Source organism: Psittacula echo (assembly GCF_963264785.1).
Source record: "Psittacula echo genome assembly, chromosome: 2".
Lineage (NCBI taxonomy): Eukaryota > Metazoa > Chordata > Aves > Psittaciformes > Psittacidae > Psittacula > Psittacula echo.
In genome coordinates, this window is record NC_137737.1 from 140,413,422 (window position 1) to 140,435,623 (window position 22,202).

Genomic DNA, 22,202 nt, shown 5'->3' on the forward strand with positions numbered 1-22,202 from the left:
AACATAGAATTATGGCTTCCTAGGTTGTTCAGCTAATTATAGTCCAGATTTTCATAAACTGACTATTTCTTACCAATGAGTATATTTTAAACTTTTTCTTATGTGAAATGTGAGGTACTGAATACTATCTTACTTATTGTGCTGAACTTCTGAAGTGAATTTTAAAAATTACTTCATTTTCTCTAAAGTTTGACATAAAATCAGCCTTACCTTAAGAACTGCAGACAGCATTAACTAGAATTACAGACCAACTGAACTTCTTTTTCTACTGCTTCTGAAAAGAGATTGTAAACAGAAAATTAAAGATTATTTAAAAGAATATTTGGGAATTCCTGTTGTTGGTTAGGCCACAGTATTATTGGTCCATCTCACATTAGGTAAGAGGCTTACTGCAGTGTCATTTTAATGTCGTGTTCATAGTTGTAAAGCTCAATGGGATGCAAGTTGTTAGTATTACTATTTATTGAGAAGTGATACAGAAATCAAGTAGGCTTTATACTATGGGATTACAAAGCAAAAAATACTTCCTCTCCATATAGCCCAGAATATAGAGATAACAGGCATCAAATTGGTTCTGAGACATTCAATCTTCTACAGTTATGTTCATGTAATGTGTGCAGAGTGTAGTTTCAGCTGGTACTGTTTAGCTGACAAAGAATACTGGGATATAATGCATTATAAAGAGCAACAATTAGTTTTAGTTTTATACTGACTCTGAATATGTTTTAGAAGCAGATTTTTGTTTTACTTCAAATGTTTTAAGGATTTCCTGATTATTTAGGACTAAAAGTATCTGATGCTAGTTTTCTAAGATTTTTCAACTTTAAAACCAAGCTGTCCAAATTACTGATCTACATACCACAGAGAGTGTACAGTGCAGACAACAGCTAAGTGCCCAAACAAGGGAAGAAATGTGACTGTAACAGTAGAAACAGACATTTTCAGGTCTCTAGCTACCGCATAGGTATGTACAGCAGTGGAAGAAGAGCTTTTAATTTCCTTGGGAATGTACAATATGGTCTGAAAAAGCAAAGGGAAGTTTTATAATTTGAGCATCCTCAGTAAGGGATTACTAGTAAATCTATGTAAGATCAACTGCTGAAAACAAGGTCTAAGAGATTTTAGAAATTACAGTGTTTAGAAATCAACATATAGAAGTGTCCTAAATGATGAATCAAATTGTGTTTTTTTCAAGAACTGAACACCAGAAAAATCAGTCAGGATCAAAATTATTGCAAATAAATGGTCCGTGAAGTAGCTTTCTTTTAAAGGGTGTTTGAATTTCATTACTTTTAGAATTAACATCATTGATTACTCCATCCAAGTTTCATGATTCTTAAGGCATATAAAAAAATTTGGAAGAAGAAAAATTACAGTAATTATTATTTAAATTGTGGGGATGAAAAATTAATAATAGTTGCGTTCTACAAAATAATGTGTGGATATTGTGCAAAAAACTACAGATAATGTTCCTTTTTTGAATTGTATTTATTCATTCATATGGGAATAAAATATTCTATATTGCATCAGCAAGGTGTTTGCATCACATAAATGGTTTTTGTCATCTGCTTTTGTCAGCTTTTTACGTTTTTCCAAGTCAGAACTACTTTTTCTGGGGAAATGCTAAAAATTATTACATCTGACTAGAAAAAACAGATTGAGAGACAGAATTCACAAATAAACAACACCATTGCATATTAATTTTAGAAAAATATTTTTAGGTGGATTTGTCATTGCTCAGTGCTGAGGGATTTTCTTTGAAAGTTCCATCGCTGTACCATCAAATCACAGATGAATTGAATATTATAACTGCTAATTCAAGCCCTCTCTTCTATTATTTTAAAATTTTAAAGTTAAAATTTTCAAGTCTGCATTATAAAGCATTTAAGAAATACATTTGGTAGTACCAAAAATCATTAATGACAATGATACAATGTATCTGAAAATTTACCCTGTGAAATCTGAGCCCTGCATTTCAAACCCCACTTGTCCAATGAAAGCAATTGACTTCCTTGTAACTCTGTGGAGTCTCATTTTACTGCAGAATCAGGATCCTGCTGTCTCGGCGATTTCTTTTAGTTTGTTTGGAATCTGGTAAGTCAGTAGGATGATTTTAAATCAATGTCACTGAATCTTACTTGAGGGAATTATAATAATGCTGTTCACTAGTAGGTAGTGGAAACATGCATCAGTGACTCTTCAAATTATAATATGGAGCATTTTATGGTCAGTGACACAGACTGTGCGTGATGAATGTATTACAAGAATTCTATGCTAGACAGCAAAAATAACACTTATTTTTTCTCTTTCATGCTTCTTCCTTAATTTTTCTCTTTCTTTTACGGAGCACAGGCATTGTGCATGTTATCTTTGATTGCATGCATAAATCTTTTGTTGACAGAATATGGATATATACACCAGTACTATATTTATTATACACCTATGATTTATTTCTAATATTTATGGTTCATCTATGGTTTATTAAATACTTTAATTAAAAGGTATTTAACATGATACAGGGGTGTCTGAAAAGGCCTTAAACTATCAAAGTATTTTTCTTTTTCCTAATAAAATAAACCTATTTAAGGTATTAATTCTATGCTGTTTGAAAATTTTTTAAAAAAACTTTAAACAATTTTAATTAAACTACAAAAATACTTTAAAACCTGTTTTGAAGCAGTTTAAGGGAATTTGATTATTTATAACATTGTTGCTCTGGTTACTTGATAGAATTATGTTATTAAATTACTATTCTGTCATATAATGACAAAAGAAAAGCAGTGTTCTTTGCTGAAATAACTTGGCAGATAGGGTAAAGCAACCTTGCTAGGCAGTTGATAAATAACAAGTTAGGTGTCCTTCAAAAAGATTCTAAAAGTTGTAGGTCCATATAGTAGCTTCCTTTTCTGGCTAAAGGTAGTGTGTATTTTTTTGTTGTTGTTGTTGAGGCATAATAAATTCTCATATAGCAGTGTGATGGTTCTGATGAAGTTTTCAGATAGGTTTAAAACTATTCTGACTTTTCTGTGTTGTAACCATACAGAAACAAACATGGCTTCCTTAGTCCTCACTCCCATTATAATTGCAGTATTTTTATATTCTCGTGCTCTTCAAGAAGCTCTACACTTTTACAGATCTTTCCAGAAGTTAAATTCAGAAAGCCCATAATTTTTAATTATGTAATCAATTTCTAGAATGTGTTAGTGGATTTTTGTGGCTTTCTGATGTTGCTGGAGTAAACAGGAAAACTTGCTCATACTCCATTTTTCTTAATTTTTTACCCAAAGAAGAGTCAGTTTTGCATGAAATTTGTAACTGGAAGAGATTAATACCAAGGAATACAAATATTAGAGAAGTTATGCAGTAAAACTCATATCTAAAACTTTGTAAATGATTAAACAATACCCTCTTATTCCTCTGAAACTGTATAGCCTAATGGAATTATGGAGCTGGAGCATGAAAATTATGTTTATTAAGAAACCCAATTTGAAAACATAAACATTTAGAAGTTGTGAATAGTAGATGATTTAGTGATGTGGTCTAGATATTCAAATAGTTAGTACCTGGATGTCAGAAAAAGTGTGGCTAGGAGATACCTAGTCACCCAGTGAATTCTTCACAGAATCAGTTGGCAAGTAAGTAATTGAAAGTCTTATTTTGTCTCTAACAGTGTTACATCTTGTCACCTGAGATGCGTCATTTACTCATGGACTGTCAGTCTATAATACTGTAAAGGACTAAAAACATTCATAATGTCTTGCTAATGGCAAGATAATTATTCATGTTATTTTGACTTCCGGGCTTGTTCATACTACTTTATTGAAGTCCCGTTTACAAAATCTGCAAACACAAAGTAACAATTCACATTTCTGATGTTGTCCAGATATTTGCAAACTATTATATTGTCAAGTTCAGAAAAACTAGTATGATTGCATGGAAAGCTAAAATGCATAAACCAGCCAGACTTAAGGAATGCAAACAATAAATCAGGTATTGCAAGTATTTAATTGTGCTCACAACAAGACTCTTAAATTCACTGGTAACAATGATATGTAGATATGGTATTCATGTATGTACATATTTACGAAATCAAGACCCAGCTGGAGACAGAGGATTGTCTGGAACATAGCTTTTAAAGTAGCAGTTGTAGCTACATCTCAGGAGAATTCTGCTAATAACTTCCTGCTGAGGTGCCCATAGCAGTGTGCAGTAACTTTAGTGTAGCAGCTCGTATTATATGCCTAGTTGAATATATATTTTGCCCTTAGAAAGTTAAACACTTGCTTACAGTAAATGTGCATTTTTATTTCAGAATTGGAAATGACTGCAATATCTCCAGTAGTCCGCTGTGACTACTAAGTATAAATGTTGGTGTAGAAGTGATTGGCATTTTTGTGGTTTAATTTCTTCTAGCTGCTTGAGTTTTATTGTTTTGAATCAATGTGGCCTACCGTATCAAATTTTTCAGTTTTGAGCAGCAATTATAATGGAAGTTTAAGGTTATAAACATCCCTGTTACATGTATTGATTCATGTATTTTTCCCTGACACTACTTCATTTCAATATTTGTTTTACAGATAAAGGCTTATATTCATATAATTCAGGTAAATTTCCAGCATGCAGAAATGCTTATTGTTTCCATATACATGCAGATTTTAATTTGGTAATTTATTGGTGTGCTTTTGCTACCTATTGTGCAGATGCTAAATTGCTTAAATGTTTCTTGGCTTTTATTGTCCGCTTTTCATTTGTAGGTTTTTGTTGGCTTTCTTTATTTATCTTCATATCTCTGTATTGATATTGGAGCAGTATTATAGCACTATATTTGCTTTGCCTGCCTTTAGTCTAGGTAGAGCCTTGGTAGGTAATCTGCAGTGAGCTTTAGTAACTATACTAAGAAAATGCTATTTTGCTTAAGTTATATTAAAAGGAACTCTGTTGTATTGCAGCTGTTTGAGAAATAGTGTAAGTATTTTTAGAATACAGACATGGGGTGGGTAAGTGAAGTACTGGCAAAATAGGTATTTGCACTGATACATATTTTTACAGTTTCGTATTGATTTAAATCCCCACTTACAAATCCAGTTGCTATATCTGAGAAGTTTGCCTTAATTAAATATAAACAAATTAATAATGTACAGTTTTTTAAAAGCTTAAATGTTGTAGTGCATTTCATGTGGGAATTTTTGCAGTTCCAGCAGTTTTAATTATGGGAATCTCGTTGAGAATTAGTTCATCTAATTATCTTTTAGTTATGTTTAAAAAGTGAAACGCACATTGGTAAGAAAATAGTTCCAATACCATGGCGGCGAGAAACAAAAACCCCACAGAATGTTTCTTGAGAGTGGTAATAATAAAACTCAATTTCCATTACAGCTAGCTTTAGTCTCCCATGTTTCTTCTGTTCCATTCTCTCCTGAAATAATCTCACATTATTCTCATGATTTATGATATCTGAACATTGGAATAGACTATGTTTGCTGTGGTGACTGTGGATTTATCTATGTATGGATTAGCCACACATTTTATGTTGTGTTTCTTTTTCATTAAGGGATTCTGATTTGTGTCTCTTCTATCCATTTTCAAAGATCTGGAGGAACTCAATTACTTTTTTGTATTTCTACCCCTCTGTCAATGTAGATGAAATTGGTCAAAAACTTTAAAAAAGCCCCTATTATCTGCAGCAGGATAAAGTGACAGATTGGCGTGGAGACAGCAGGACTCCATAAGAGATTAGTTCACACTAAGAACCTTCAGGCACAGACTGGATGAATACAAGAGAGCACATTATTAAGACAGTTGTTGTGAGACTGATTTTAGGGTTGCTTATATGTCAGCTTTGAACACAGAACAATTACAGGCAATGCTATGTTACTTTAAGTGGTTGTGAAGCTTTTCTGTGAGCTTCAGGGAAGGAGCTGATAAGCATGCTTCACTACCCTTTGTTCCCCCAGGGAGTCCACAAAAACCTTGTAAAAGCTTCCTGTAAGGATCAGGATTCCCAGCTTGGGAGCTCGGTTGCTTTCTTATTCCTCTACAAGAAAAACAGAGAATTCCTGAGCCGTAAATCTGGCACTTCCTTCTGTATTTAAGCTTACTCACCTTAATTTTCTCTCATTCTGTCCCCTGCCCTAGTCTGTTCTGGCAACTTTATTGGTTGGCTGTAGTAGGCTTTACTAGTTTTAAACTTCTTGTGTTGGTCTTCTCTTGAGGCCTATATCAGAAGTAGTATTGGACAATATATGAAATACAGGAGGTATTATATCTTGCATTGTTTCCCCTGTATATTAATTATAGAGTTGATCACCACTATGTTCCAACTTTAGTTGTCATGTGGATGTCAGAAAATATTTCAGAGCTCTCCACAGATTTTAGTTGCTTTGCAGAAAAATGTTTACGATCACATGTAGTTTAATTCATTTGGAAGAGTTCCAGTTACTTGCAATGTTGTTACGGAGAGAAATGTGATTCTGTCGAAGCAAAATAGCACAGCATGGTTCAGGTGGAAGAGACCAACAAGAGTCATCTAGTCATCTAGTCTTTCTCCATGATCACTTCAGAGCTGGCCAAAAGTTAAAGCATGTTAAGTGCATTGTCCAAGTGCCTTTAAAACAGTGACAGGCTTGGGACATCCAAAGAAGAAGCTAAAAATTTCTTCAATGATTTCCGTATTTTTTTATTCAGAAGTTGTTAAAGCTTTTCATGGCGACCAACACTGAAGCTTGTAAAAAGTTAACAAAAAAAAATATGATTCATAAAATTATATAAGACACCTCACTTTTTTCTTTACTTTATTATTAGCCATGAAGATGGAAAATTGACAGGTTTTTACACTAAGAAACTACTGTATTTTAAATTATTTTCATGCCTAATAGAAAGCAAAAAAATAAAATAATAAAAAAATAAATAGAAAGTACTTTTAACTGGAAATTGAAAATAATGGGCCTAATGATTTTTAGGTGGTGGGGTTTTTGCTAAACTCTGCAATGAAAGCTACAGTGCAAATGTTGTAAGCTTCCAGTTTTAGTGTGTCTATACTCTTGCAGTGTTGTCATGCTGTGTGGGATGGTAGCTTGTGTATCAGTGGTAGGGAAGGAGGTAGGTAGGTGTGGGAGGGAAAGAGGGTGATCAAGTTCAGATGGGGAGCTTCTCCACTGTCCCCGAGATAAGCTCTCCCTGGAAAACAGTTACATTGATAGTTTAAAGCTATTAAATGAAAATTTGCCAAAGAATTGGATGACATGGTTTAGTGCGAGGTGTCCCTGCCCATGGTGGGGGGGTTGGAACTTGATCTTAAGGTCTTTTCCAATCCTAACTATTCTATGATTCTATGATAATATATCTTTTTATTTCACTGGGGATGGGGTCATGTAGAATTACGGCATTTTTTATGTAGCTCTCACTAGCTAATCATAGAGCACAGGCTCTGTTTTGCCTTCAGTCTGCAACTTTAATAACCAACAGTCCTGGTGGAAGGCATTCAAAAGTCCATATTTACCCTCTGTTACCAGCCAGTTATCAGACAAAATAGTAATAATAGCCCTAAGAATGTTTCATTAATAAGCTGTATTCCAGTGCAATGTCAGTGAGACTTAATTAATGCCATTCCTCAAAGGAAAAGTTAATTATATGGAAACTATATATAGGATCAATGCATTTATTTGATGCACCCAGTATCCCAGGTGTTACATGCGTAAACTTTATTGAATTTTGAATTTATGATAGAATGGATTTAATCTTCTTGCTCTTGAAATAAATATCATATTTTATAATGGTTTTGTCAAACGCTTTAAAATATTCATTAAAATGTTTCATTAACGATGTCTATTTAGACTAGTTTCTGAGAGGCTTCACTGTCGCATTTTCCAGACAAACTATGAACTTCTCATTCACTGTTTTATGATGAGTGTTTCAAATTGCTTAGATAATGAAGTGGTATTTTGAAAATATGTGGCTAAAGTGGGACTGAAGCCTAAATCTTCACATTTACATTGTCAGTAGGTTAAAAAGAAAATTATTGTCTAAAATTAGTATATAGCAGATGAAATTACTATTGCAAAAATTGTAAGAAATATTAAACTAAGCTACCAGCTTAGTTTAATAAAATTAAAATTTAATTTCAAAATTATACTGGTATTTTGAATACTCAGTTCTATATATGATGTCAACCTCTGCACTTTCTAATTTGTTCCATTTCTGAAGTTAGTGGAAGATATATATAAAAATAATATATTTAAATAAATATAACTTTATTCCTTTGCAGAAGTTACATATTTCAGGCAGCACTTCTTGGCATTACATATTTAATTGACATGCTTTCCTTCCTCAGTCCTTCCTGAAAACATTGATTTATAAAGATAAAACTGAGTAATTAATTCTGGTTTATATTTCTTCTGACTTCTTAGCATTTTAATTTACATTTATAAGTAAATGTGAAATATTACTTAAACATTAATATTTTTCAGTTGGTTTAATTTGTTAGTAGTTAGAGTTGGCTTAAGGTAGCCTCTGCTTGAGGAAATAGAATAGATGATCTGATCTCAACAAGCTTCATATCTCATTTTACAGAAAAAGCTGACATATTTAAGGGATGTTAGCTATTACAAGAGACCTTCATCTTTGCAGTAGCAAAGACAATTGGAGAAGGCACTGAAATCTGATTCTTCCCTTGACTCTACTTGTCTCTACTCTTAACCTCAGGGCAGGTTTCAGTCCTGGCCTACTCACTTTCCCTATTCCCCAGCTCTTCCCTGCAGCTTGGATGGGAGTGAAGGCAGACATCTGAGTATAAAAAGAGGAAAGGGTCTCAAGATTGGAAGATTATCTGAAGTTGAGGTATTAGGATATTCTGGAAAAGATTGGATGCAGTTTGAGAGGACAAAGAGAGAGAGAGCCCTGCCTTTTATATCTGTGGTTTGTTAAAGCTTATTCTCTCTTTTCTGTTGGATGCATCCTGTGACTACAAGATCACAATTTTAGCTATGCAACTGGGGAGGCAAGAGCCTACTGTGACAACAGCTGGCTATTTTCATCCTCAAAGTTGGAAATTTTTTCTTCAGAATACAGAATATAATATTCTAAAAATACATTAAAGCAGATGTACTTAGCTGTAAATATAAACATAAGTAATAAGCAACCTCAGTTGTAATTAATTAGGTTCATTCATAAGGATGAATTAAATGATGAGTAAATGACATTCATTCAAGTCATAGTTGAGTCAGTCCTCAAAAAACCCCCACATCTTTCGTGATACAAACCTTTCCAAGCATCCATGTGATGAGCATCAGCAAACTGTTCAGTTACCCCCATTTTCCCATTCTACAGTCCTCTCTCTCTGATACAGCCTGGGTGCTGTTATTGGTATCTTTGCACAGCAGCCACAGTCCCTCTGCCAGATCAGTACCAGGGTTACCAGAGTCCAGAATGGCTCTGCTGGGCACTCTTTTTGCAGCCTCTCCTCTGCTCCAGAGATCCCAGCCAAATCCAAGCCAGATTAGTGGGGCTCTCTTGCTTAGCATTTGATCACAAATGTCCTTATTTAATCATCTGATTTTGAAATAGTGGCTGAGGAGAATGGCAACTACTCCTTCTTGCTCACTGGGGTCTCCTGAAAAGCAGGAAGAGCATCACAGGTGGAATGGACGCTCATTCTTTGGGAAGCAAAAGAGATTTTCATATGGCCTCTGTGATGCTATAATTAAGAAAATAATCAGATTGAATATTGTCCTGATGAGAATGTTATGACTTATGTGCTTTTAGAAATCTTGATTCTCAGAAAATCCATGAGGAGGCTGAAACCTTTTCCTTCATTCCTGCCCTCATCTTCTAGGTTGTCTCAGGTGCTAATTGTGATCGCTTGCTATTTCATGTTTTAGAGAAAGATTTTACTCTTGTTATTTCTTGAATTCAAAGACACCTTTCCCCATCCATTGTAGCATGGCTATTTCTAAACTTTTATAATAAGTTGAACTAATAATTCGACCATGTAAGAATTTCAGGGCACAGGAAACCAAAGCATGGCTTTCTTTGTACTAATTTTAATTTCCTATTTGTGAGGAAAACCCCAACTTACTGCAATTAAATAACAATAATTAACATATATCACACTTTAGTAGTGTAGTAGTAGCCACACACTAGTAGAATAAACTTTTACAGAGCAATTTTCATCCAAAAAGAAATAGTCTGCAGTCTAGTTTATAAATTCATACACCCACATCTTGATTGCTGCAGTCACTTCTGACTTATTATGAAAGACACGGAAGAACTACAAAACATACAAACAAATACAGCAGGAACAATCAGAAATAAGAACAGTTTGCTTATGCAAAGGAACTAAACAATGATATTTCAGTTCATAACAAGTGGTAACTGTGGAGGAGTACGGAATATTGATTCATGTTTCTGAGAACACAGAAGCTTGGAGGGTGTTGTCTGAAATAATTTAATAGAAATAATACAGAGGGAAGTCTGTTTGACATAATGCAGAATTAAACTGCAGAACTCACTGGCATAGCATATTATAGAGGCCAAGAGAATACTGTGACTCAAAAAGAAATTATATGAATTTGTGGAGAATGGGTTGATTAATGAGTTATGGTAAACAGGATGGCTTAGGAAAAGTCTCAGTTGCCAGGACCCCTACCTGCTGAAAGCTAGAAGGATGTAACTGCAGCCTTTTTCCATACAGATCTTGTTAGCACACTCTTTCTACTAAAGAAGAGCTTCTCACTATTCCCTGGTGGGTAGACAGATGTTATATAGTCTGACAAACAACAGCATTTCTTACGATACAAATAATGCATAACGTTTCTTTAAACAGAAACTTTTTTTTTTTTGTCAAATATCCTCTTAGCATTTATTCTCCCAGATTTTTATTGGGAAAGGCAGGTAGGGATCCTCTGTTCCAGTCCTTCAGACAGAACATAAATCCTGCCTTGTTCCTGGACTTCTTAGGTTTACTCCCAGTTTTTACTGATATTTTTGTGGGTATGTTTTTCAGAATAAACCATCCTGTGGTAGGAATAAAAAGATCTTGCGCATGGTTGAAGGTTTGGTGACAATTATATTAAAACTCCTACCTTCTAGTTACCTATTTTTAGGTGGCCAGAAAATTAGAACAGACACACTGTCTTGCTGACAGTGATTTTCACATTTAAAACAAGTAAATGAATAACTATCATTCACATGCTAGTGCTTAATCCTGATGTCAGCAATCAAATGCTGTTGAAAAGATGCCACAGAAGACAGAAGTAAAATTAAGCTAAACACAAACTGACACATGTATTTGTCCTACATGACCTACATTTTGGCTCTAATTGTGGATGTGGAATCTGCTTTAATCAGCTAAGCTCTACCCTTTTTGACAGGTGTATTCTTGTAGGGCATTTAATAGTTTGCTTCCTTTAAGGTATCACAGAGAGATTTTGTTTTTCAGGACACTCTTTATGTGTGAAGCTGACTCTTCTGATAATGCTTACTAATACCCTAAAGAAAATATTACCTCAGTTAAATATTACTGCTGTTATTAAGTTTTTCTGGTATTGAAAGACTTTAGGGAAGGATGGTGTCTTTTATGTGAAAACTTTGAAGATGAACAGTGTGATGCCAGTTTCTACGTGGAATGTATACATACAGGAACAAAGTATATGAAAGTATTTCATAAAAGCAATGTTGCTGAGCTGTATTTCAGCATTTCATTGTATGTTACATTAAACATCTAGCTGAAAATAGTTGGTACACCAATACAGTTACAATAATACAACAAAAATAATTTTCCTTGTATGCTTATATTAATGCTTCATTGTCTAGTATGAAATCCTTACATTTATTTATGTATTATTGACTGAGGATAGTTTTAACTTACAGGAAGATAAACAATACATTTTGGATTCTTTTTCTTTTTTCAGGGTCCAAAAGAATCAGTGACAGTGAAGTTTCTGATTATGACTGCGATGATGGAATCGGTGTTGTTTCAGGTATTACCCTTTAAATTTCCTTTTTTCAGTAGAAGTCATTCTTATATATAATTTATTATTATTAATTTTGTAATGTTCCTCTGGTGAAAAATAAGTCGAAACTATGTGTGTTTTTCCAACAGACACAAGTAAGTATTATGGCTAATGCATATTTAACAACAAAAATTAGTAACAGAGGGAAAAAATCAATGTGTGGATTTCCTTGTTGCTTTTATAAAATGATAAAAATAGTACAAAAGTGGTTTTTTATTACATGTGAGGAAGTGTTTACTTGATTTTTTTTTTTGACAGACATTTGTGTTTGATATATCCTTTAAAACTTCATGGTGGAAGCAACACTGCCAAAGGTCTGAAACCTGAACATTTAAGTGAGGATGGGAAATACCCTGAAAGATAATCTGTTTTACTAAGTATTGGAATTGGGAGTTTAATGAGTATTTGTGATAAAAGGTGTCATGTGAAAGAGTATTTTTTCTCTTCTAAGAGAAAAGATAATACTGTAATCATAACTGAAAACAGTAAAATCAGAGAATCATATACTTTTGCTGACTACAGCAGAGAATATATTTAGGATCATAGAATCATTTAGGTTGGATGAGACCAGTATGGCACCATTTTGAACGCCTTGTATTGTCCTAGAAAAGGGTAATGAGTTTTGCAGAAGTTTTACCAGGTGCTTGAATCTGCAGGAATCATCAGGATTCTTGTGAAACAACTGGATTTAAAATTTTATCATTTCATAAATTCATCTTTTGACAATTTGTAAAATTATGGTCTTCACAGTTCAGTGAATGAGTCTACTTCCCTTTCCTGGCATTTTGATGTAGCTTTAGTTCCTTTAAGATCTTTCAGCTTTTGGATTTCTTCTGACAATTCTGCACCTTAGTTGCATTTTAATTCAGACTGGCTGTGTGGGTGGGAAAGTTTGATGTTCCTTAGGTTTTGAAATATTTATTTATTACCTTTTTTGTGCTGCTGTCAGTATGTTTGCAAATCTTTTGATTTATCCTTGTCTTATCATCCACATCCTTCTCTTGTCTAAGGTTATCTTATTCATTTGCAGACTCATCACAGTCTTGGTTTAAATATACGCTTCCTTTGCATGAAGCCAGTTTGTCTCTCTTTGTTTTATTTCTTTCTTACTTACCCCAGTTCTTTCATTTGTATTTTCAGGTTTTATTTAACATGACACTTCACTTTGCTCTTTTTCTTTCTGCCATATACTGTATGTTTGCTGACATCTGCAAGGTACTCTTAGTGATCCTTTCCATAAAATTAAGACTTATTCAAAGTACTGGACTTTTTCAAACTAAACTCCAGAAACCTTTAAGAAGAGCAAGAATTCTTTTTTGATTCCTCTTTAATTTACTTTTATTCAGCAGTGAACTAGATGACCTTTAAAGGTCCCTTCCAGCCCAAACCATTCTAATATTCTGTGAAATCCATGGATCTTTCTTGATCTTATGAAATCTTTAGAATCATAGAATCAACTAGGTTGGAAAAGACCGGTAAGAGTCCAACCATTACCCTAGGACTGTCAAGCCCACCAGTAAACCATGTCACTAAAGGCAAACTGATCTCCCCTCAAGATCTCCCCTGATGGTCACCCTTCTATCCCCTCATGATTTCCCCTCATGGCCACCCTTCCTTTTTCCTCATGATCTTCCCTCACAATCGCCTCATGATCTCCCCTCAAGGCCTCTCCTGCTCTCTCGTGATCTACCCTCATGATACAGCATAATGTATATAAATATATAGCAGTTCCTCACTTTTGGTCTCCCTCCCCTTGGCTCCACAATCTTCACCCACTGTGATCACTCTGACACTAGAGCCACTGCACAGTCATAACCACGCTGGTCCCGCAGCAGCATTCCTGGCAGTCCACCTCAGATGGCATGAGCCTGGACAGATTTGAAAGGTGTATGGTGTCTGCCTTTGCCGTGTCCCTGGTTGAAGCTGAGATTTCCTCTTTCTCCACAACACCTTTTCATATAGCTTCTCTGGTACTGATCCCATGATATCAGTTGACTTCATCTTTGGATAAGCTGGTGACAAAAACTTAAAATATTTATTCATAAAAGCTATCACTTCTAGTGGCTTGGATCTTACCCTGCTTAGACAAGCTTAATAAAGTTTAGTCTTACACAAGAGAATGTTGTTTCTATCAACAGAACAGGTTTTGAAGAAAATAATGAGAAACCAATTGAAAAACTTCAGTGTCTTTTTGTCTAGCTATATGTGTATTCTATTCTAACTACTGTCAGAAAAGTTTGTAACATTATATATTTAAACAAGTATACAAAAGTGATTTTTGACAAGATTTTAAAATAGTTCTTTTCACATGTATCACACAGTATCACAGTATGCTAGAGATTGGAAGGGACCTCAAAAGATCATCTAGTCCAATCCCCCTGCCGGAGCAGCAACACCTAAATAAGGTTACACAGGAATGTGTCCAGGAGGGTTTTGAATGTCTCCAGAGAAGAAGACTCCACAACCCCCCTGGGCAGCCTGTTCCAGTGTTCCGTCACCCTCACTGAGAAGAAGTTTCTTCTCAAGTTTAAGTGGAACCTCTTGTGTTCCAGTTTGTACCCATTACCCCTTGTCCTATCATTGTTTGCCACTGAGAAGAGCCTGGCTCCATCCTCGTGACACTCCCCCTTTATATATTTATATACACTAATGAGGTCACCCCTCAGTCTCCTCTTCTCCAGAAGAGGGGCCCAGAACTGGACACAATATTCCAGATGCGGTCTCACTAGGGCGAAGTAGAGGGGAAGGAGGACCTCTCTCGACCTACTGACCACCCCCCTTCTAATACAACCCAGGATGCCATTGGCCTTCTTGGCCACAAGGGCACAGTGTTGGCTCATGGTCATCCTGCCGTCCACTAGGACCCCAGGTCCCTCTCCCCTACACTGCTCTCTAACAGGTCGTTCCCCAACCTATACTGGAACCTGGGGTTGTTCCTTCCCAGATGCAGGTCTCTACACTTTCCCTTGTTATATTTCATCAAGTTATTCCCTGCCCAACTCTCCAGCCTGTCCAGGTCCCACTGGATGGCAGCACAGCCTTCTGGCGTGTCAGCCGCTCCTCCCAGCTTAGTGTCATCAGCAAACTTGCTGATAGTACACTCAATTCCCTCATCTAAATCATTGATGAATATATAAAATAATACTGGTCCCAGTACTGACCCTTGAGGCACTCCACTAGATACAGGCCTCCAACTAGACTCCGCCCCATAGACTACAACTCTCTGGCTTCTCTCCTTCAGCCAGTTCACAGTCCACCTCACTACCTGATCATCCAGACCACACTTCCTCAGTTTAGCTATGAGGATGCTGTGGGAGACTGTGTCAAATGCTTTGCTGAAGTCAAGGTAGACCACATCCACCGCTCTGCCATCATCCATCCACCGTGTTATTTCCTCATAAAAGGCTATGAGGTTGGTCAAGCATGACTTCCCCTTGGTAAAGCCATGTTGACTGCCCCTCATAACCCTCTTATCCTTGACATGCCTTAAGATGGCACCAAGGATAAGGTGTTCCATCACTTTCCCAGGGATGGAGGTGAGGCTGACCGGTCTATAGTTACCCGGGTCCTCCTTCTTGCCCTTTTTGAAGACTGGAGTGACATTTGCTTTCCTCCAGTCCTCAGGCACCTCTCCCGTTTCCCAAGACTTGGTAAAGATGATGGAGAGTGGTCTAGCAATGACTTCCACCAGTTCCCTCAGCACCCGCGGGTGCATCCCATCTGGACCCATGGATTTATGGATGTCCAGATTGCTCAACTGGTCTCTAACCCATTCCTCATCAACTAAGGAAACTGCTCCATTGACCTGACTTCATCTGAGGTCTCAGGAGTACAGGGCTCTTCAGGACTGCCTCCGGCAGAGAAGACTGAGACAAAGAAGGCATTCAATAACTCTGCCATCTCTGTATCTTCTGTCACCAGGGCACCCATCCCATTCATCAGTGGGCCTACATTGCCTCTGGTGTTAGTTTTATCTGCCGTGTATTTGAAAAAGCTCTTTCTGCAGTCCTTGACCCCTCTGGCCAGATTTAATTCTAAGGAGGCCTTAGCCATCCTAGCTGCCTTCCTACATCCTCTAGCAGCAGCCTTATATTCCTCCCGAGTGGCCAGCCCCTCCTTCCATGACCTGTAAACTCTCCTCTTCCACTTGAGCATACCCAGCAGTTCCTTATTTAGCCACGCAGGTCTCCTGGCCCTCTTCCTTGACTTCCTCCGTGTCGGGATGCTCTGATCTTGAGCTCAGAATAAGCAATTCTTGAATGTCAACCAACTATCTTGGGCCCCTTTACCTTCAAGCAGCCTTGCCCATGGGATTTCCCCTAGCAATTGCTTGAAAAGGCCAAAGTTTGCCCTGCTAAAGTCCAGGGTTGTAATTCTACTTGCTATTGTACTGGTCCTACCACACAAGATCCTGAATTCCACCATCTCGTGGTCGCTGCAACCAAGGCAGCCCTCAACCTTTACTGCTTCGACCAGACCCTCCTTGTTAGTGAGGATGAGATCCAGCAGCGCTCCTCTCCTGGTTGGCTCATCCATCATTTGCATGAGGAAGTTATCATCCATACACTGGAGGAACCTCCTGGACGGTGGCTGGGTTGCTGAGTAGTCCTTCCAGCAAACATCAGGGAAGTTAAAATCCCCCACGATGACCACGGCCTGTGACTGTGAGGCCGCTCTCAGCTGCCTGTAGAAGGCCTCGTCAACTTCCTCACCCTGATCTGGTGGCCTGTAACAGACACCCACAACAGTATCACCCCTGCCAGCCTGCCCGCCCCTTAATTCTCACCCACAGACTCTCAACTCGCTCGTCCCCTGTCCCTGGACAGAACTCAGTACATTGTAGCTGCTCTCGCACATAAAGAGCAACCCCACCACCCCGCCTGGCTGGCCTGTCTTTCCTGAAAAGGACATAGCCCTCCATGAGTATATTCCAGTCATGTGAGCTGTCCCACCACGTCTCTGTAATTGCCACCAGATCATAATCTCCTGACTTAACACAGGTCTCTGACTCCTCCTGCTTATTTCCCATGCTGCACGCATTGGTGTACAGGCATTTCAAGGAGGGAGCTGAGCTCACCGATTTCACCCTAGGATTATAGGAGGCCTCCCAGTCTTCACCAATCCTAGAGTGCTGCCCCACTGGGGCAAGCCCAGCTACAACCCCATCCCCCTTCGAATCTAGTTTAAAGCTCTCCAAATGAGCCCTGCTAATTCATGCCCCAGCATCCTTTTGCCTCTGTGAGTTAAACCTTTCCCACGTGCCATCGTCCAGACTGGAGCCTTATAAAACCAGCTGTTATCAAAGAACCCAAAGCCCTGCCTGCAGCACTAGTCTCGAAGCCAATCGTTTATGGACTGAATTTTCCCATTCAGTCCCACATTGTCACTGGAAGATGGAAGAAGTGAGGAGAAGATCACTTGAGCCCCAGACTCTTTCACCATCCGCCCCAAGGCCCTGTAGTCTTTCTTCATCCCCCTCAGACTGCGGGAAGCAGCTTCCCCCCCACCTGTCTGGAAGACCAGGAGCGGGTAGTAGTCTGTCGGGTGCACCAGGTTGGGGAGCGCCCTGGTGATATCCCTGATGCGGGCTCCAGGCAGACTACACACTTCCCTATGATGAGGGTCAACTCTGCATATCGGGCCCTCTGTTCCTCTCAGAAGGGAATCGCCTACAACAATGACCTTTCTTTCTTTCTTATCAGAGGCAGTCTTGAGGCGCGAAGTCGACCGCCTTTTCCTATGTGACCTTGTAGTCTGGCCTTGCACCACATCCTCACCTACCTCTCCATCAAGATCCAGAGCCTCAAACCTATTACGGAGGGGCACCTGGGGAAGCAGGGCAGGAAGGGAGGAGGGTTGCCCACGACTCCGAACTGGAACTCGCTTCCAACCCTCATCGTCTTTTTGGTCCCCTACCTCTGCGTGACAGCTACAGGGCAGGGGCCGTCTTGGGCCATCCCCCTCTGTCTGAGAGGACAGGGGGTCCATCCCCTTTTGGGAGGTATCTCCCTGGAACCGTTCCAACTGGCACACCAGGGAGTTACTCCACCAGTCGATCTCCCTTTCACAGTCCCTGATGGTCCTCAGCGTCTCGACCTCCTCCTTAAGTTCTGCCACCAATCTAAGCAGATCTTCTACCTGCTCACACCTCACGCAGGTGGAATGCTGGCCTCCCTCCCTCGGCAGCAGCAGGCTCTGGCACTCCCTGCAGCCAAAGACCTGAACAGCCATGGTTTGGGACGGGGTCTCTGTCCGAGTTGCTACAGTCTCCTTACTGCAAGCTCTCCTTCTGGAGGCAACCATATTGGTCAGCAGTCTGGGACACCAGCAACAGGGTTCGCAACACGGCCTGCTTGTCCCTCCCTGCGCCTGCTGGGCAGCGACCCTCTCAGAGGCTCTTTCAAGGCAAGGGGCAGGGGTGCTGTCGCTGTTACCGCGGGAACACCCCCTGCCACGTCAGCCGCTCTCTCGCAAGGGCTGCTGGGGCTTCGGGGATCGGGAGATGTCGGGAATCGCGATGTCTCTGTGCTATCCCCTCTGATTTTCCTAATCTCTGCTGAACCTCGCGGTCACTGAAGCATGTCGGCTCCGGCTCTAGCTGGATACATTCACTTCATCTTGGGATCAAAAACACTAGAACAGAATATTATATCTTGTTGCTGCTGGATTTAATGTTAGCACAGAATAGCAGAGGGAAGAGCACTAGCATTTCTGGTTTTGTCTTTTGAATTGCTTTTGCATAGCCTTCAAGCCATTTAAAGCATTCATTTTGCTGTCCAGGACAATAAGCCTTGGCCCTAATAAAGTTGTCTGTCACCAGCAATTCTGCGTGGGAGCACATCAGCATCTCCACATGCCCCTCAGTGCTTACCGAGAAAAGCAACACAGTATTCTTATATTGATTTTAGAAAAATTCCAGAGGACTTTACTAAACACCATTTAAATTATTGTAATACTGAATATAATTCAATGAAAAACAGAGTGTTTGTTTGTTTCTTTTTCTTTCTATTGGCCAAAGTTGAATGGTCATTGCAGTTGACAAAGTTCACCGAATATGAACTATAATTTCTGAATAGTTTTCTTTCCGGGTACTTCCTCATAGTTTATGTTGAACCTGCTGTAACCTACTGAGTACAAGTAACCTACTGAGTCTGACTTTATGAGCAAAGGAACATGTATTGTCAAGACCGTTTAAGCATGAAAGTTTCACCTGCCATTTTTGTAAGACTTAAATATTAAGTGAGATACTAATGTTTAGAATTCAGTTCTACACCAGTATCTTACCTGCACTACATCGTTTTGTGACACACTTCTAATCTGGGATATATTTTAACAGATAAATCCTGAAAGAGTAGAAGGCAGTGCGTTCTGCTTAAACGGCATTGCAAGTCTCTGTAAAGAAGAGGCTTTCTAAGTATAAGAATGCAGTATCCAGCCTTGAGAAGAAAAACATTTATAGTGATAAGCTTTTCTCATTATGCAAACAATAGCAAAATGTTTCAGGAGCAAATAAGAATACAAATAAGATATTTATTCAGAGGATAATTAGAGCCAAGTAGATTAGAAAAAATAGTGACAACCAGTGAAGAAATTCTTATGGAACCTACAAAACTGATTCTATGTTTGAATAAATAATGAATAAAAATAAATAATGAATAAAAAGCAATTATTCATTTTTGCTTCACTTCTCAAAACACCTGAGGAGTCCTTTGTTCAAAAGAATTCTTTCGCAGTCATGTTTCAGCCTTCCCTGCTGATAATGTGAACTGAATTTTTAGTCCTGGATCTTGTTGATGATTGCTTCTCAAAGCAAACATAGAACACTCAAATACTTTGGTTACAGCTTGAAATCGGCTGCCTATTGGAAGATATCTTACAGCATCCGCGTAGAGTGAATGGCTTCTATACCTACTAAAATAAAGGATTTTGTTGTAGATCACCAGCTAGACCTAAACAGGAGTCTGTAGTGGCCCCAATTCCCAGTGACTACAGACATAAACACTGATCAGCTTTTTATTCTTTGTTGATACCCATTGCCCTCACCAAAAATCTGTTATTTGTGAGTTCTTTCTTGAGTAAAAAATAGCTTAGTGCCTCTGTGTCTTGCAAATTCCCCCCCAGATTGGAAGTGAAATTCCAATAGTGTTAAAATAGTCCTTATGGTGACCCCTTAGGTCAAGGGGTCTTCAACCATTTTCCTTGCATTTAAACAAATGAGGTGTATATTATTTACAACTTATTTGTAGAATAAGACATTGATTAAAAAAAAAAAATCCCTAAACCCATGCACAATGTATCTTCAGTTTGTAGACTATTTGGATATTAATAATTAAATTTATTTAATTAGTTACCGTTCAGAACTTTTTAGAAGACATCCAATTTCTGCATTTTAAATGTTCAAATCACCATAGAAGCTAAGCGCATTTGTGTTGGAGAACTGAACTGTATCCAAAGTGCCCATGTATGAAATCTTGGTATGTTAAGCATTTCTGGCAATTTGATTATATAAGTGATTTTAATTAGTTCTTGTTCTAAGCCCAACTACATGATTGCTAAAAATTAAATATCTGATAAAGAGAAAACCTTCAAGCTTCAATCAAGTACAAATGTTAAGGCGGAGAAAATGCCACTTAGCATCAGTGTCTGAAACAAGTCAATTATTTTGCCAGTGATGAATGGGAATTCTAATACTGCTTTTCTAGAACAGTTTTCATACGAAGGTTTCTCTCAAATCAATCAAGCAGCAAGACATCTAAATTAAAATTGGTACTTTTCAGTTGTGGGGGTTTTTTTAGGGTTATTTTGGTGCTGTTTATGTGAACCTTGTATTTGAAGGTTTGTGATTTTCATAGAATCATAGAATTTTCTGTAATTTTGTGCCTGAAAGCTGCAGAATTTGATAACAATTCCTTAATATTAGTATTTATTGAGCACGTGCCCTGCATAGCATAATGTTAGCACAGTACAGCCATAATGTGTGGATGAATGCTTTAAGACAAATATATGACTATTCTCTCTTAAAATAGCTAAAATGAAAACTTCAGCTCAGAGGAAGCTGTATTTATTGTGCCTTGTAGAATCCCTCATTTGATGTGTATCATATCTTTTAATGAAACCCTCCCATAAAGAAAAGTTGGTAGTGGGGTTGCAGGTATCTTTGTCATGTGCCCATCTTTTAAGTGTCTGCAGCTCACAGTTGTTTATTGTTGATTATCTCCATACTGAGTATGAAGTTCTGTGTGCTCTGTTTGTTGATTTTAAAGGTGCACCAGAGTAATGTGCCTTTGATTCTATGGTAATGACTTAAAATTTATAGCTGCAAGCAGATTCCAATGTTTACCCTGTTTTTACTACTGCTATAAATAACTATGTGCTTTGTTCAGTAGAAAATCCTTGGTCAAGTTGCACTTATGACCTGCTTTTTCTATCTATAATTATTTCCACAAGAAAATATTTTTACCTTCTTTTTCTAATGTCATTTCCAAGACATGGAATATTTTTGAAATTGGAAGTTAAATCATAACTTTCTCTGTTGAGGATTTCAGTATAATTTTTGGAATGCCACCTATCTAGAGAGAAACATGAATGTTGTGACCTGGACAAGGAAAGCCAGTCACATTTTAAGAGAGTTAAAATCCTCAAGTTAGGACTACCAAAGTTACCACTTCATATCCGATGGTCAGTTAATCATCAATAGCAGCTTTGAAGTCTGTTTGGGTTTTATAAGAACTCCAGCATTGATTGCTAAACATATTTATTACAGTGCTGGCCACTTCTGGGGTATATGGATTGGTGCTAGGGACATTGTTAAGCCTCCTAAGCCTTGTGTTACTACCATCTTACTGATGCTTTGTGACTGAGGAGCTGGCCCCTTGCTCTCTGCATCTCTTGTGAATCCATGGTAATCACAGATTGCTCAGATTTCCTCTGTGTCAATGAAAGATGTAAATATACAGAAGTATTTCATTTGATAAAGTAATTGCAAAAAAATTCAATGAAAAAATAAGCAAGTGAAAGATGATTGAATTGATTAGTTTGGTATCAGCAGAGTCTCAATATACCTCACTTGTGAAGTTCATTCTTGAAAAAATTCCTTGGTATATTCCTTTTGCATCCCACTGTATCCAGGTTGGTTTCTTACACTTTCTAAATTCTGAGTTGAAATGCCATACCAGTGGAAGTCTCAAGGTAAAG

At 38.0% G+C, this 22,202-nt stretch overlaps 1 protein-coding gene across 26 annotated transcripts in view; it reads left to right on the top strand.

The window, feature by feature from the left end:
* Positions 1-22,202, top strand: part of RIMS2 (regulating synaptic membrane exocytosis 2) — a gene marked incomplete at both ends in the record, with an annotated part of 479,054 nt that overhangs the window by 296,793 nt on the left and 160,059 nt on the right. For 24 of the 26 annotated variants that reach the window (XM_080611853.1, XM_080611850.1, XM_080611856.1 and 21 more), the window contains one exon: positions 11,907-11,975. In XM_080611853.1, the coding sequence (XP_080467979.1) occupies positions 11,907-11,975 (69 nt within the window). Of the gene's footprint in view, positions 1-4,577; positions 4,605-11,906; positions 11,976-22,202 lie in introns of all 26 variants that reach the window. The other 2 variants (XM_080611830.1, XM_080611841.1) reach the window with 1 other exon arrangement.